We start from the raw sequence: 17,091 nt of genomic DNA, 5'->3' as shown, positions 1-17,091 counted from the left end.
GTTTATGAATGCCAACATTCTAACTTGCTAAGTCTTTCAACTGAAGTGTAAGCTGCTGGTCAGTAGGGCCCCAAAAAGGTATTAAGTAATGGTGGTTGGCTGGCTCATTTGGAAGGTCTTGCTGAGATCCTTCTCAGTAAAGTCAAGTGGATGGAATTCCCCTTGCCGAGTCTCCTGAAATTGTGAAGCCCAGAGCACTGCTACTAGGGAAGCCACTCACATTGCTTGAAGCACTGGCAGCAAAGATAGAGGGCACAGCAAGAATGTGAGGGAGGAGGTCACAAGAGGGTTCAAATGTGTTTTGGGGATGCCAGAGGTGGGTAATACAGCAAAGGAAGTGGAAAGAGGTGTTTCCCTTGAGAACCAACAGAGACCTTTGAAATATGTGCATTTTATATGTAAGCCTTTTCCGGGTTGGAAAATAGCCTACAAGGTTCATAAAACTGCCAGGTGGCAGCCTTCCAAGATCCTCCCAGGAGTTGACTCCTGTTGGAAACCGCTGGTCTCCAAAGGAGGGTGGTGAACAGCTGCAATGAGGCTTTGGCAGGCATTGTCCTGTTTATAGGGACAGAGATCTATTGTAGGCTCTCTGCTAACATATTCTCAACTCCCCAGTTTTTTATTTGTGGAACCAAAACAAGCTCTATTTTAACTAGACTGCGTGATCCTTTGAGCCAGCCACACAGCATGACGTGCACACCCGAGATACCCAGAAAGAATGGCTTCAGATCACAGCCTGATTTGTTATCTTTGTAGCTGCTATAGTTTCTTGTCCAACAGAAAGCAAGGCTGATCAGAGGCAAAAATGAAGCAGATGAGTTTGTCTCAGTTATCTAGAATGTATTTCCACCTCATTTTTTCCTACCTTCCTCATTTCTTTCAGTGAGATATGAGGAAGAGCAAAGACCCCTGAAATCACACTTTCTAGGTTCAAATACCCACTCTGCCCTTTAAAATCTGTGTGATCTAGAACCTTAGTTTTCTTATCTGTAAAAGAGAGTCTCAACCCTTCCCCCCAGGTATGAACATATTAATAGGGATTTTTGAATACCTAAGCCTAATATCTAAGTGTATGTATCTTGGGTTGGAGCTTAGGTAGCTGATGGGGGAAGCTTTGGGAGGCCGAGCGGGAATCTTTCCAGCACTGTTCAGAGTATACTGCACAGGAACAGAATCATACACTTGACCATTGGGGAGACCAATTAAAGTTGAAATTTCAGTCCTGGGCCAGATCCATATGTGATAAAAGAGCTTAAGGACCTTATTGAAAATCTCATGCCCCATCTGTGTGGCTCAGTAGTTGAGCATCAGCCTACAAACCAGTATGTCACAGTTTGATTCCCTGTCAGGGCACATGCCTGGGTTGCGGTTCAGTTCCCCACTAGGGGGTGTGCGGGAGGCAGCTGATCAGTAACCTCTGTCATCATTGATGTTTCTCTCTCTCCCTCTCCCTTCTCTCTGAAGTCAGTCAATATATATATATATATATATAAAATCTTATTTGTGAAACTGAGACATTGAAGGACAGAGTGCCTTACCTTTTAAATTGACAGGGTAAATATGTGTAAAATGGGTCATATTTCTTCTCTGCCTCTCATTGTTGTGAGGGACTTCTTGTCAGAATATAAAACTGATCATATAGTATCAATTACAGAAAACTCATTGAAGCTGTCTCAAGCAAGTATAAGCTGATGATATACAAATCAGGATTTCAAGTAGGAGATGCTGTTTTAAAATTGCTGTTAGATTTAGAGAATATTTTGAGAAGTTGTGCTCTGTTTTTTAGGTGTTTAGAAAATATGTAAACTTGTTCCAATTATATTTTAGGTTTTGTCTTGGATTTCAGGTTTTTATAGGTTTCATATACTTAAAGTCCTTTTTGTTTTCTTGTTTTTAGTATTATATTCCAGGTCTGTTCTAAAATATAGAAATAGCTGAATCAGGAGAACTTATAATTTACCTAAGGTTTGAATCAAAATATCTGATATTTAAAAACAAAAAGATAAAAGGCTCATTTTATGCTTGATGGAAGATTTTACTCATTTATTTGTGATTTTTAATGGTTTTGCTTAGTCTTTTTAAAAATTCATAACTTCTGTTATAAACTTCTGTATAAATTAAACTCCTCGTTTAAGGAAAACACCTGAACTACCACCTAAGTCTTTCACTTCCTTTTATGTATGGGTGTAGTCTCCTCTCTCTGCCCCTTATATTTTCAGTGTAAGTAAAAGAAACATACTAATCAACAAGCAATACAGAACACAGCACATAATTAAAACACTTATTTTTATGTTGTCAATTTTTGTGCAGCTTTCTTTGTATTTGGTTGGAATAGATTTGTCTATTGCCAGTGTTGTCTGCTATAAACAATGCTCTCAGGTCAATATGGTGTTTTCTTAATTTGCCAGTTTAGCTGTTGGACATCACAATGACACAAGTACTCAGAAATTGGCAGAGGCCAACAATTCGAGCTATTTTTGGTTCGTTTTCTTTTATAACCCTTTGTTTTTCCTTTGATATAGTTAATTCATTATTTTAAGGCCTGCCTCACATTTTGGGTTCATAATCCTGTCATAATTCAATGAAGGGCATCTTAGCCTGCCCTTCCCTTTGGTACTTTATTTCTACCATTACTGTAGGATTGCTATATGGGTACTGTGGGACCAACTTAACTGGTCTTTGGAATTTAAACTGTGAATGTGAAGGTTCTGTTATAGAATGAATTCCTCAAAATGAGTGATGCTCATGAAATCTCCATCTCATCTTAATAAATCCTCCATGTGGCATATTCCCAGCAGCTTTTTTTTTTTTTTTTTAATTGTTGGTGATGTTATTTTTTGGCTCCATTATATCATTTGTTGAAGTTAGTATGTAGTGATTGGTAAGAAGGTTAAAGGGTGCACCCACAGGGTAAATAAACTTGTGTAAACACAGGGCTTGTGGTCTAGGTGTTGTGCAGGGTTTGTTCTTTGGATGTTAAACCTCCAAGAAGAATGCACTTGCCAAACGTACACAAGGAAAGAGGAGAAGAAAATAGTCTAGATTTATAGTTGAAGCAGATGTGAGTCACTGACTTGGACAATCCTTTGAACACAATGTCTCCTACACAAGGAGGGTTAGTATATACTGGGGAAGGAAGCCAGCCACGTGGCATGGTATTTAGGAGTCTGATGGTGGAAAAGAGCCGCCCCTTTTCCTTCCTTAAAGAGGTAAACTAGATTTTAGGTTTTTATACGTTTCATGCTCTTAAAAAAATGTAAGTAGGCGATGAATCGGGCTGCTGTGTACGGCTGTGCTGCTTTGTGCTGATCCTAAGGTGTGCGTCCAAGGGAGAAAGTTCAGGCTGACATCTTGCTGGTGTTCTGTTCACCCGGACATGGGCCCTGGCGTGGAGCTGCATTTGCTCAGAGGAATGGTGCCATTTTCTTCTCACGAGTATGCCACCCAGGCCTTGTTATAATTATTTGTATCACTTGCTCTTCTTTCTCACAATTCTTTGAAGGTGGGAATTCATCCAGTTTCACCTTTTGGATTCCCAACACCATGCCTGGACTGGAGCTGAAGAGAGGAGGGCAGATTGATAATTAGATTTCAATAAAATATCTTTTGATATGTCTTCCAGTTTGGGGAGAAAGAGTGTTTTTGGTAGAATAAGAATACTTCCAGGCAGAATTCTCTGACCTATTTCTTATTTCACAATCCAGAGATAATCATATTAACATTTTGGCAAATGTCTTTTAGACATCTTGTTATGCATATAAATATACACATGTGACTTTCTATTCTTGAGCCCATTTTTTTGTTTTGTTTTGTAATCTCCTTGTTTTCACTCTGTAGTTTGTCATGGTCATTTTTCCAAGTCAGTATCTATAGATCTATGCCATGTCTTTTAAAGACTATATAATATTCCATTGAGTGGATGGGCTATACTGTATTTAATCAATGAAGATTGGATATTGATGGATATTTAGGTTGTTTATAATGGTTTGCTCTTAAAGATGAATCTGAAGTAAGCCTGAGTTTTTAACATAGGCATGCATGCTCATACCACTAATAGAGCTGATGATTCAAAGGCTTCCAACTCAAATATCAATCTCTGTGAGAGAGAAATTATACATTCCCCGTGATCCCTAGACCAGTAGGAGTGGGTTAAAAATGGCATAGTGTGCTCTACCATTGTTGCTCAGTGGTTGAACATCGACCCATGAGCCAGGAGGTCAAAGTTCGATTCCCTGTTGGGGCACATGCCTGAGTTTTGGGCTCTATCCCCAGTAGGGGGCATGCAGAAGGCAGCCAATTGATGTTTCTCTCTCATCATTGATGTTTCTGTCTCTCTCTCCCTCTCCCTCCCTCTCTCTGAAATCAACAAAAACATATTTTAAAAAATAAAAATGGCATATCTAATGATTCTAATTTACAATCATAAAGCAAACTTTGGAAGATGCATTTAGCGGCTATCTTGATTGCACACTTGGGATTGAGTTTGGAAGTACTTTGTAAGTCATGCAGTGCTATACAAACCTCAGTGACTCATTATTAGGGCTTTAAAGAGTACCTGCTATGTTCTCGCAAAAAAGGTTTATGGAGTCTATTTACTTACTTTATAAAAATTCACTAAATGTGGGAGGCAGGAGGGATCTCCAATGACGATGGTACTGAACCTATTTTTACAGTACAATAAACCAAAGAGATTATTAAGAAAACAAACCCAGGCCCTGCTCCATAAATCCCTCAAATTTCTGTGAACAGGCCCTGGGCACCCCAGTCGATATTGATGTTCATATTTGTTTGGAATTCCTCTTTAAGGTATTTTTTTGTCTATCTCCAAGTAATTTTTTCTAGCAGATTAGAGAATTTTTTAGCCTTTATTCATACACTTACAATTTTTTTCTTTATTGATTAAGGTATTACATATGTAATATTATCCCCCCAGCCCCCAACTCATGCCCTCACACCCCTGGTCCACTGGTTAGACTTATATGCATGCATACAAGTCCTTTGGTTGATCTCTACCCCTTACCCCCACCCTCCCCTACCTTGAGGTTTGATGGTCTGATCAATGCTTCTCTGTCTCTGAATCTGTTTTTGTTCATCAGTTTACGTTGTTCATTATATTCCACAAATGAGTGAGATCATGTGATATTTACCTTTCTCTGACTGGCTTATTTTGCTAAGCATAATGCTCTCCAGGTCCATCCATGCTGTTGCAAATGGTAAGAATTCCTTATTTTTATACTGCAGCATAGTATTCCATTGTGTAGTTGTACCTCAGTTTTTAAATCCACTCATCTGCTGATGGGCACTTAGGCTGTTTCCAAATCTTAGCTATAGTAAATTGTGCTGCTATGAACATAGGGGTGCATATATCCTTTCTGATTGGTGTTTCTAGTTTCTTGGGATATACAGTATTTCTAGAAGTGGTATTACTGGGTCGAATGGGAGTTCCATTTTTAGTTTTTTGAGGAAACTCCATACTGTTCTCCACAGTGGCTGCACCAGTCTGCATTCCCACTAGCAGTGCATGAGGGTTCCTTTTTCTCTGCATCCTTGCCAGCACTTGTCATTTGTTGATTTGTTGATGATAGCCATTCTGACAGGTGTGAGATGGTACCTCATTGTCATTTTGATTTGAATCTCTTGGATGATTAGTGACTTTGAGCATGTTTTCATATGTCTCTTGGCCTTCCCTTTGTCCTCTTATAATTTTTATTTTCCTGTTTGAAAGTTTCTGACTCCTTCCAGAATACTTTAGAGAATTTTTATCGGTATTGATTTAGTCCTGATCTTTGTAAGTCTTATGAAGTCTTCAATGTGGATTGTTGGTCTGCCATTCCATCTGGTTTCATACCATAGCAAGCCCATTCCATAGCTCTTCTTGTTTCTACCACAAAGGATGATGAACCTGTAGTGATTGCACTTTTAAATTTTCTTTGTATGTTATTACCAGATTAAAGTCATGTGCCTATTCTAATGGCATATCAAACTCCCCTTTTAGATTTTTTATTGAGATTTTTTAGTTAAAAATAGTAGTTGAACTTCATGAAAAATTGGCTGGTGGACCAAAATTTTTGTCTAATGTATTCAATTTTTCCTCATGCTTACATGCTGTGGAGCAACTAAAGTTTTCATCTGGAGAACTATAAAAAAGTGAAGTTGTCTAAGTAAGAATTTTGCATATTTAGAGTCAGTAACTTACTTGAGTAAATTTTTATAATAGAGCTAACCTGATCTCAGATTATCTCATTGACCTTAATATATGAAACCAAAAAAAGTAGACTTTAATTGCATAAAAAAAAATTACAAGCTTTCTGATTACTCTGTGAAGTTTTTGGATTTTGAAGCAAAATTAATATTTTCAGATTATTGTTAGGTTTAATGATCATGTGTAATTTAAGGGAAACAATTTAACATTTCTCTACTTTTTGATATTTATAGCATTGACTTGTTCCTTATCAAGGTAATTGTGTTTGTCAAGATTGGAAGGATGGCGAAGAAATAAATTAAGTTAAGGCTGAGTAATATTTACCCTTTAGAATATTACATTGGACAGTGTAGAGGGATGATTGTGAGCAAGATGGGAATGGTACTGGAACCAGGGATGATGAGGATCTCAACCAAGGCAGAGGAAGTGAGAATGAAGAACTGATGGAGGCCAGAAATATTAAATCAAATTCCACAAGAGTTGGTGACTAGTTAGTTTTTATAGGGAGTTGGAGGGTTGGAGGGAAAAGGTGGAGTCTAGGTTAACTCTTAGTGTAAAAGCTCAGTGGGCAGCTAAGTAAGTGGATTTAAAGCAAGTAAGGCAGTGAGCACTGGGTGTATGATTAGTGTTATCAGATTAAAGGCAAGAGTCAAAGTTGCATTTATAGAATTTCAAAAGAAAGTGGCAATGTAGAGAAGTCCTATCTTGGAACATAGCCTTGTTTCTTTCATTTATAAGTTATTTGAAGTCACCTTACTATAGTTCCCAAGCACTAGGGAAGACCAGCTGATTCTCCCCTAAAGTCTTCCTGGGTGACATCATGTTTGTGGTTAACCTTGGAGAATTCTGAAACTTGCTTGTTTTGAGAGCATCTGCCTTAGGATTGAGTCACAGGGGTAATGTCTAAAACCAGGATTCTGGTTATTCACTGGCAATGGGAACATGATTGTCATACAGTTCAGATTAATTTTGTTGGTGCAGCCAGTGCCAAAATATGATCAGATGATTGCACATTGACGATGGGATCCATACAGGGAAGTTAATGAGGCAAAATGAATCAGTTAGCCTACCTAATAAAATAGTAATATGCAAATTAACCACCACTCCGCTACACCCACAAGCCATGCCCACAAGCCATGCCCACAAGCCATGCTCACCAGCCAATCAGAGTGAGTATGCAAATAAACCCAACCAAGATGGCTATAGCCACAGAGAGCAGGAGGGAGGCTTGGGTTTCCCAGGCAATGGAGGAAGCCAAGCTTTCTGCCTGCCCTTGCCAGCCTAAGCCTCCATGCAAGGCTACAAAGTTTCAATTATAGAAGGTAAACAAATCCAAACAGAAATGGCGGCAGCCATGAGCTGGAAAGAGCAGGAGGCTAGGGTTGCCCCTGGCAATGGAAGAAGCAAAGCTTTCTGCACACCCTGGCCAGCTCAGGCCTCCACTTAAGGCAACAAAGTTTCAATTATAGAAGATACATAAACCCCTAAAGAAATGGCTGCCAGCCACAGAGTGAGCAGGAGGCTTGGCTCCGCTCCAGGCTACAAAGTTTCAATTGTAGAAGGTAAATAAATTCCAGATACCAGGGCCTCTGCTTGGGTCGCCAGGGGGCGTGGCTGGCCTGCAAACCACATCATACCCCTCGCTCAGGCCGCCCCACGCCCCAAGGGAACCCCCTCCCTGATCTGGGACACCCTTCAGGGCAAACCAGCTGGCCCCCACCCCTATACCAGTCCTCTATCCTATCTAATAAAAGAATAATATACAGATTGACCATCACTGCAACACACAATATAGCTGCCCCCCTGCCCCCATGTGGACACAAGATGGCCACCACAAGATGGCCAGCAGGAGAGGGCAGTTGGGAGGCACCCAGCCTGCAAGGGAGGGCAGTTGAGAAGTACCAGGCCTGCAAGGGAGGGCAGTTGGAGTTGATCAACCCTGCAGGAGAGGGCAGTTAGGGGTGACCAGGCCGGCAGAAGAGGGAAGTTGGGGGCAAACAGGCTGGCAGCAGAGTGGTTAGTGGGTGATCAGGCTGGCAGGCAGAAGCAGTTAGGTGCAATCAGGAAGGCAGGCAGGTGAGCAGTTGGGAGCCAGCAGTCCTGGATTGTGAAAGGGATGTCCGACCGGGCAGTTGGACATCCCTTGAGGGGTCCCAGATTGGAAAGGGTGCAGGCTGGGCTGAGGGACCCCCCCCCACGTGCACGAATTTCGTGCACTGGGCCTCTAGTCTAATAATATTAAGCTAATAGATGGCACCTCTATCTAACCAGAGAAGGCTATGGCCTCTGAGCTGAGAAAATTTAAGCCTGTTGGCTACAACCACTTAGAACAATGATAATAAATGCCCAGCCAAAGGGCATCTGCAGTTTTAATTTTCTGGAGTCCCTACCACTCCTCCTTGTCTTCTGACCACTGAGGACAAGTGTCAATTTAACTATTGGAAGTAAAAAAAAAATGTTAGTGTTGGATTATAAAAGCATCTTTATTTGTACCCATTTGCCTAATCCCCGAGATCATAGGAGTTTGCAATTCCCACTCTGCAGGATAATTTTATATCCTGAGAACCTGTCGGGAGTGGAGGGCCATCTCACTACAGTAGCCAAGGACCAACAAAAAGGAATCTGGATTAGATGGCTCAAAGTGAAAAGAAGATAGATGAAATGTCTTGAAAAATATTTAAACTAACTGCAATTAGTTTCCACAACTACCACTTAAGACTGCTTTAACTTGCAAATCATATTGTATGTTGGAAGGGAAAGCTTTGTAATTATAGCTTGTAGAAGCTGTGGCCCAGGAAAAAGCTTTTTTGTAGGGGAGAAAAAATAATCTTCCCTCTACCCTTCTGCGTTCTTAGCTGAGGCCCCTGTAATAAAATACAAGTTAACAAGAGAAAAACAAAACAAAACAAAACAGGTATACCTCATGTAAAATGAGTAATCCATCAGGTGGGTTAGATTTTAGGATTAAATACCATTTTAATAGGAAAAGGGGAGGGTGAATATAGAACTCCTAGGGGAAAGTAAATGATTTATAGGAAAGATGAATGGGCTCTTAGAAGAATAGATAGGCCCTGGCCAGTGTGGGTCAGTTGGTGGTGTGTCATCCCGTACACCAGAAGGTGGTATGTTAGATTCCCAGTCAGGGCACATGGGGGAAGCAAGCTATCAATGTTTATTTCTCTCTTCCTTTCTCTCTCTAAAATTAGTTTTGAAAATTTCTTTTAAAGAATGGGAAGTAGGATAATTTGTGACAAAGTTTGTCAGGAGTGTAGTGTTGACTTTTAGTCTTCTCTCCTGTGACAAAAGTCACTCTTCTCTCATTGATGAGATCCCCAGGGAGGGGATTTATGACAACTGTGTTCCTTTTGGAGGATCTGTCCTTAGGCAGATAAGGGGAGTTCATAGAAAGCTTTTCCCTGCATTTACTGTCTTTCAGATGCCTTCATCTCCAAGTGATCAATGTACTTAAGTGGCATATTTTAGGATAGCATGTTCTGCTACCATTCAGGGTGATGTAGGTTGGAGTAACTATGGCCATTGGTTCACCATTGCTGTCATATTCATCTTGTTTCCTTACAATGGGATCTCAGTTTTTGCTGGACATAGATTTATCAGCCGTAAGATGTAAGACCCGAAAAGGCTGCTTAATTGAACATAGAGAAAAAATCCCTGACATTTTCTTCCTGTATGCTCTCCTGAGAACACATTCCTTTCCATTCCATGGTTCTTCTTTAAGCTATTGGTTTTTAAATTAGGTGAAAGGATGACCGCAAGAGAACCAGTTAAAGAGTTGGTTAAAATATAGATACCAACATTTTTGTTTGCTGGGTGTGAAGGAGATGACCAGGAATCTGCATTTTTGAAAAGCTCTCCATGATGCATTCAGATGTGAACTCAGGTTTGTGAGACACTCTTACAGATTATTGCCACAAAGCTACAGTAGTACCCTTTGACATTTTGAGTCTCCCTTCTAAGCCACTGTACATCCCCATTTCCTGAGGGGGCATTTAAAACATACAAACATGCGTGATTTCACTAAGGCCTGTTAGTATTGTCAACAAAAGAACATCCAAACCTATAAAAATATTGGTTAGAGTTTGTGTGAGCCAAACTGAGGACGTGCCCTGAAGCAAGATCTCAATGGATTGAGAAGATGCTTTGGAGAATGGAACTTTGGCAGTTCTTTTTATGCATTTAGAATTGAAGAAGAAAATATAAGGAAGGTTACATGAAATCCATTGGTGGTTGATTAAGTAAGCAGGAGAAAGCAAAATGGGAAAATCTCTGGGACTGGATAAAAAGAAAAATAGAAAAACACATACTTCTTTTTTACACTGGTGGGTGTAAATAGTTAGCATTTAACATTAACAGTAAAGAGAGGTGGGAGGAGGGCAAAAGTTAACAATGAGGAGTTTGGTGCATGTGCTCTTGTGGGGGTCTAGAAGAGATGATTCTGCAGGCCAAAGGTATGCTATCCTAGATGCACAAGAACAATGGACAGGCCTTTAGGTAAGAGAACCTTTTACTAAGGAAGCTATAGTGCTGGGGTGTGACTACCCACCACGATTTAGCCAGTGGGAATTTCCTGATCAGATCATCCTGTGTGGTTACTTTTGATCACTGAGCTTGTCAGGCCGGCCATGTAGCCCCTTTCTCGTTCACAGCATCATTGTCCTGAACAACAATTCTGATAATTTCCCATAAAAATAATTTGGATAATGTCCTACTAGAGAGTTTCCTGAGGGGGATACCAATAAACTCCTTATCCTCATAACACTTTGTATAGAGCCTTCCATATGTTAGAACATTTATTCACAATTTAAGGGTTTCATATTCATGAATGAGACAAGTGAGGCTTTGGTAAATGAAAGGTTGCATTTCTCTTTTACACATACTTTCTGGTATGCATGGCAACATTTACTCACTTTATGCAAGTTCAGAGGGCCTTTTATTTTTTCATATTATAGTAAGAGAGGTAACAAAAATACCATTTTAACCATTTATTATGATTCAGGTACTAGAAATAAGTGATTTGCATGCATTGTTCCATTTAATTTTTTCAAGGGTTCCATGAGGTAGGTGAAGATATCTATGTAAACCAAGGGTTTGAAGTTTTAAGAGATTTGTCCAGTCACATGTAGACCTTAAGTTTTTGAGCTGAAATTTGAACCCAAGTTCAGTGATTTTATTTTTCCTTTTTTTGTTCTTGGCCACTGGATATCAGTATAAAAAATACAGCAAAAGGTCATTTCTATTTCTTACTAGTTTTTCAAAAGAAGAATAGAATTTCCTAGGAGTTTGGTAAAACATGTATGCCACTTTCTTTTCTTTCTTTTGACAGATTTTACATAATAAAATGATGGCTTTCCATTTTTAACCACATTTTTAGAAAAATATGAATCTGAGATGGAAAATCAAAAACTATGCCACAGTTGGGTAGGTAGAGGTCAGAGAATGCCTGATGAGTTTGTGAGTGTGACTTTCTTTCTACATTGCTTATAGAATGTTTGAAGTCACTCTGCTACCACTGGCTTTCTTTTTCTCCTATCCCCAAAAGGTGACAGGTGAGAGGTCTTGGAGCTAGAAAAGAACTAGTATAGGTTTCAATCTTAAAAAAAAAAAAAAAAATCCCTGTTAATTATAACACCTGCCTAAGAAAGTCACATGGTAAATCATGGCGGGGGAAATTCTGTTTGCTAACTTCTAGGAAATCACAGGGAATCAGTTAGTGGTCAGTACATTAAAAAACAGGTCCCTCACTGTTGTCATTTTGTTCTCTGCCAGTATGAAGAACCTGGTAGCAATGATAAAATGTCATGATCAGAGCACACATAGTTCTGAGTATAGAATTATAATATTTAGTAGAGAGATATAGATAATAAAAAGTGACACTTTTTATTCTTTACTCTTGGTGCCACTAAGAATATCTCTTTGATTACAGAATTGAAACTAGGAGAAATTTCTTTAACCAGGGGATAATTTTTAAAAATATATATATACTAGAGGCCCGGCACACGAAATTTGTGCCCAAGGGTAGGAGGGGAGTGGAGGTGTCCCTCAGCCCAGCCTGCACTCTCTCCAATCTGGGACTCTCTCCAGTCCGACTGCCCATTTAGGCACGATCCCGATATCAGGCCTAAACGGGCAGTCGGACATACCTCACACAATCCAGGATTGCTGGCTCCCAACTGCTCGCCTGCCTGCCTTCCTGATTGCCCCTAACCGCTTCTGCCTGCCAGCCTGATCACCCCCTAACCACTCCCCTGCCAGCCTGATTGATGCCTAACTGCTGCCAGCCTGATTGCCCCTAACTGCCCTCCCCTGCAGGCCTGTTTGCCCCTAACTGCCCTCCCCTAAAGGCCTGGTCCCCCCCAACTGCTCTCCCCTGCAGGCCTGGGTCCCCCCCAACTACCCTTCCCTGCAGGCCCGATTGCCCCCAACTTCTCTCCTCTGCCAGCCTAGTCCCTCCCAACTGCCCTCCCCTGATGGCCTGATCACCCACAACTGCCCTCCCTTGCAGGCCTGGTCCCTCCCAACTGCCCTCCCCTGATGGCCATCTTGTGGCGGCTATCTTGTGTCCACATGGGGGCAGCCATTTTGTATGTTGGAGTGACGGTCAATTTTCATATTACTCTTTTATTAGATAGGATTTCTTTTCTACCATGAGGTTACAGATGTGGTCTAGTTATAGGAGGACAGGTGTACTGGTAGCATTTGTGAATCTTGCATTGGGAAACATGTTCCCCTGGTCTTTCATCATGAATCATCTGGATTTATGTGAAACCTTTGATGCAATCATCAGTAAATTCCTAGAGAACTGGGACCATGTCTTAATGATTTCTTGTATCTAAAATACTGTGTAGAGGTAGCACTTAGTAGGACCAGTTGGTTCAATTTTACAGCAGGCTGATCAACTCCATGAGCTGCTGTTACCATATACATATGGCTGTGCTAGCGATCCATATGTAGGATCTCTGGATATTCTGTATAGCCTGTATGACCAACCCATAAGCCCTCCCTGTACTATTAGTTCTTATCTATTAATTGCCTGAACAAATGTTGGTTACTGAATAAAGTGTAGACTATGATTAGTGTGACAGAAAACATTTACTCAAGTTATGGTTGAACTTTTTGGATGATAGGGTTAAAATTCAGATTGACCTTGAATATAATCAGTACAAATAAGTAGAATTAAGACCATTAGGGAAGTATAGCTTTTAGAAAATGAAATATAACATGGGGACTGTGTATGCATAAGTTTTTTTTGGGGGGAAGGATTAAAAGGGGGACTCATTGTGAGTCAGCAACATACTGTTTTATTTTCTTAGTTATTGGGCGCATACTGCCAGTTAACCACATGTGGGAACCACTGGGTAACATTTCCAAAATACTTAGTATTTGTCAGACACTTTTATAATTCTGTGGCAATTAGATACAGAGGAGCATTGGAAAATAGGACCTATTGAAAGAGGCTAATAAATAAGGATTAGTTGTTTAGCCTGAGTCAAAACACTGAGTGTTGATTAAATTAATGGTCTTCTGTGGCATGTATAGTTATTATGTAGATGATATCATTATTTCCGCTATGAATAGAATTAAGGAAATAGATTTACATTAGAGTTAAAGGAGATTTTGAAGGAGCGAAAACTAACTTTAAGGATTGCTGGACAGTGGAAAGACTTCTCAACTAGAGATGTGGAGTCATGTTCCTTACAGGATAGGAATGGGGGTGGATATGCATGCTATTAGACTTAGATGCAGTTGGGGTGCAGATTGACAAACTTTCTAAATCCCATTTTGTGCTGCTCATCTCACATTGTGTTTGACATGTTCAGTGAGTAAATCAGTATTCTTTTTTTATTTATACTAGAGGCCCAGTACATGAAATTTGTGCATGGGGAGGGGGGTGTTCCTCAGCTCAGCCTGCACCCTCTGCAATCTGGGATCCCTCTCATAATCCAGGACTGTTGGCTCCCAACCACTCACCTGCCTGCCTGCCTGATTTCCCCTAACCGCTTCTGCCTGCCAGCCTGATCACCACCTAACCACTCCCCTGACAGCCTGATCAATGCCTAACTGCTCCCCTGCCAGCCCAATTGCCCCTAACTGCCCTCCCCTGCAGGCCTGGTCATCCCTAACTGCCTTCCCCTGCTGGCCCAGACACCCCTAACTGCCCTCTCTTTCCAGCCTGGTCACCCCCAACTGCCCTCCCCTGCAGGCCTGGTCGCCCCAACTGCCCTCCCCTGCTGGCCTGGTTGCCCCCAAATGCCCTCCCCCACTGACCCGGTCACCCCTAACTGCCCTCCCTTGCCAGCCTGGTTACCCCTAACTGCCCTCCCCTGCCGGCCTGGTCGTCACCAACTGCCCTCCCCTGCAGACCTGGTCCAAACCAACTGCACTCCCCTGCAGGCCTGGGTCCCCCCCTAACTGTCCTCCGCTGCTGGCCTGATCGCCCACAATTGCCCTCCCCTGCCGACCATCTTGTGGTGGCCATCTTGTGTCCACATGGGGGCAGCCATCTTTGACCACATAGGGGTGGCCATTTTGTGTGTTGGAGTGATTGGTCAATTTGCATATTACTCTTTTATTAGATAAGATTATTTTCATAGTCATTGCAAATGCCTAGACTTTGCTTTTAATGATTCTGTAATGCACCTCAAGCAAGAAAGAGTTTAAACCATGAATTGAAAATTACTTCACCTGCAAATCAACTTGCTACTCACTTTTATATGGGCCCTTAGAATATTCTAAATTCCAACTTGCCTTTTCTTTTTCTTCTTTAGGAAACTTATTGTGCACCCTCCTCCCTTGTTCTACAATGAGTGCCAAGGCTGCCATCAGCAAGGAAATTTTTGCACCTCTTGATGAAAGGATGCTGGGAGCTGTCCAAGTCAAGAGGAGGACAAAGAAAAAGATTCCTTTCTTGGCAACTGGGGGTCAAGGTGAATACTTAACTTACATCTGCCTGTCAGGTAATGAAAACCAGATACTAATATTATTAAAACAACTTCTCTTTTAAAACAGTTCATTCTGAGGAATCCAGGAGGGTTATATACACAAGTTTTGTACACCTTTGCTCATGCATTCTCTTTTCTGTTGTCTGCTCTGATCCTTACTTACTCATGGCACTTCTACTTCTGAGGTTGCCTTATATTGGAAAGGTAATGAAGCTCAATTTTCATGTATTTTCTGATTCATTCAGAGCTTCTGTAAAGGATTTGGGAGACACAGTTGCTTGTCCATACTTCCTTCACTAGGACATTGGCAGAATGTGGGCTAGCCTTCGGGATTTTTGTTTTAGAACAATTCCTGTTATTTGGATAATTGTCCTTACTAGCAGCCTGAATTTCATTGAATTTCTTTTTCTTAACAGTTGCCAATAACCAGTATAGTTTGTCTTAAGATAACTATCGGCACATTATGGAATGTGAGGAAGTAGTCTGAGCTCATAGATCACTCTTTTGCCTGACAGCTGTTCCTTGTCAGAAAGGCATCTGTGTCTATTAAGTCTAGTATTTTGTTAGATTATATTTTTTCCCTTTCTTTTTGTGATTGTAGGAGATCTGTGGGATTTACTGTGGATTTATACTAAGTTTTTTTGATCTAAAATTTGGATATATTTTCCATGGAGTTATGGGACATTTGTAATATTTCTCGTACCTGGTCAGTGGAAGAATTAAGCTTGCCTTAATTCATTTTTTTAAAAATATATTTTATTGATTTTTTTCAGAGAGGAAGGGAGAGGGATAGAGAGTTAGAAACATCTATGAGAGAGAAACATCGATCAGCTACCTCCTGCACACCCCCCACTGGGGATGTGCCCGCAACCAAGGTACATGCCCTTGACCAGAATCGAACCTGGGACCTTTCAGTCTGAAGACCGATGCTCTATGCACTGAGCCAAACCAGTTTTGGCCTTAATTCATTTTTAAAAAATTTTTCTTAATTGTGGCTTGGGGATACAACTTTTTTGGACTCATTTTTAGCTTAAAAAAATTAAGCCTGTGATTATTTAAGTTTATCACAATTTATTTCAGTGTAGAGAGAGCTTTTTTTGCCAGAAAGAACATCTACACTAATAAAAGAGAAATATGTAAATTGACTGTATCTCTGTGGCGCCCACCAGCCAATCAGGAGGGAATATGCAAATTAGCAGGACAAAGATGGCAACGGCCCCGCCCCCCAGCCGCTCCAGGTATGGAGCTGCTGGGCGGGGCAGGACGCCGGGTATGAGGGGGATGGGTGGGGGGCGGAGGGAGCTACAGGAGCTGCGCTCTGGCTGGAGTGAAGCAAAGACTGCAGACTCCAGCCAGAGTTGGTGAGAAGCCTGCAGACTCTGGCCAGAGTCAGCGAAGATGGAAGGCGATGGCCAGAGCGAAGGCCTGGGTCCTGGGTGCCGGAGGAAAACCAATGCCGGCAGCCAGGTGAAGGAAGGCCTATTGCACGAATCTTTGTGCAACGGGCCTCTAGTGTAAAGATAATAAGACTGTATCTTAGTATAAATTGAAATGAGAATAATCCTGGCCAATGTGACTCAGTTGGTTGGAGTGTCATCTCATGCACCAAAGAGTAGTGGGTTCTATTCCTGGTCAGGACATAGACCATCCATCTTTTCTTTGACTGCCGCCTTTAAAAAAATCTCAAGTTGTGGATTTGGGGGATGTATGAGAAGCAATTAATCCGTGTTCTCTCTCTCTCTCTCTCTCTCTCTCTCTCTCTCTCTCTCTCTCTCTCTCCCTCCCTCCCTCCTTCCTTCCCTCCCTCCCTCCCTCCCTCTCCTTTCCTCCCTTCCTTCTCTCTCTAAAAACAATATAAACATATCCTTGGGTGAGGAATAAAATAAATAATTAAATAAAAAATAAATGAAATGAAATGAGAACATAGCCCCT

General features: G+C 41.2%; 1 protein-coding gene across 4 annotated transcripts in view; it reads left to right on the top strand.

Moving 5' to 3' along the window:
- Positions 1–17,091, top strand: part of STXBP6 (syntaxin binding protein 6) — a 266,151-nt gene that overhangs the window by 72,638 nt on the left and 176,422 nt on the right. For 3 of the 4 annotated variants that reach the window (XM_008152926.3, XM_054716493.1, XM_054716495.1), the window contains one exon: positions 14,986–15,174. In XM_008152926.3, the coding sequence (XP_008151148.1) occupies positions 15,021–15,174 (154 nt within the window). In that variant the 5' untranslated portion in view covers positions 14,986–15,020. The remainder of the gene's footprint in view (positions 1–14,985; positions 15,175–17,091) is intronic. The other variant, XM_054716494.1, reaches the window with a different exon arrangement.

This window comes from Eptesicus fuscus, chromosome 5 (genome assembly GCF_027574615.1).
Source record: "Eptesicus fuscus isolate TK198812 chromosome 5, DD_ASM_mEF_20220401, whole genome shotgun sequence".
NCBI lineage: Eukaryota > Metazoa > Chordata > Mammalia > Chiroptera > Vespertilionidae > Eptesicus > Eptesicus fuscus.
The sequence above is the reverse complement of the archived record's forward strand: the minus strand, read 5'-3'. Positions and strand labels throughout refer to the sequence as shown.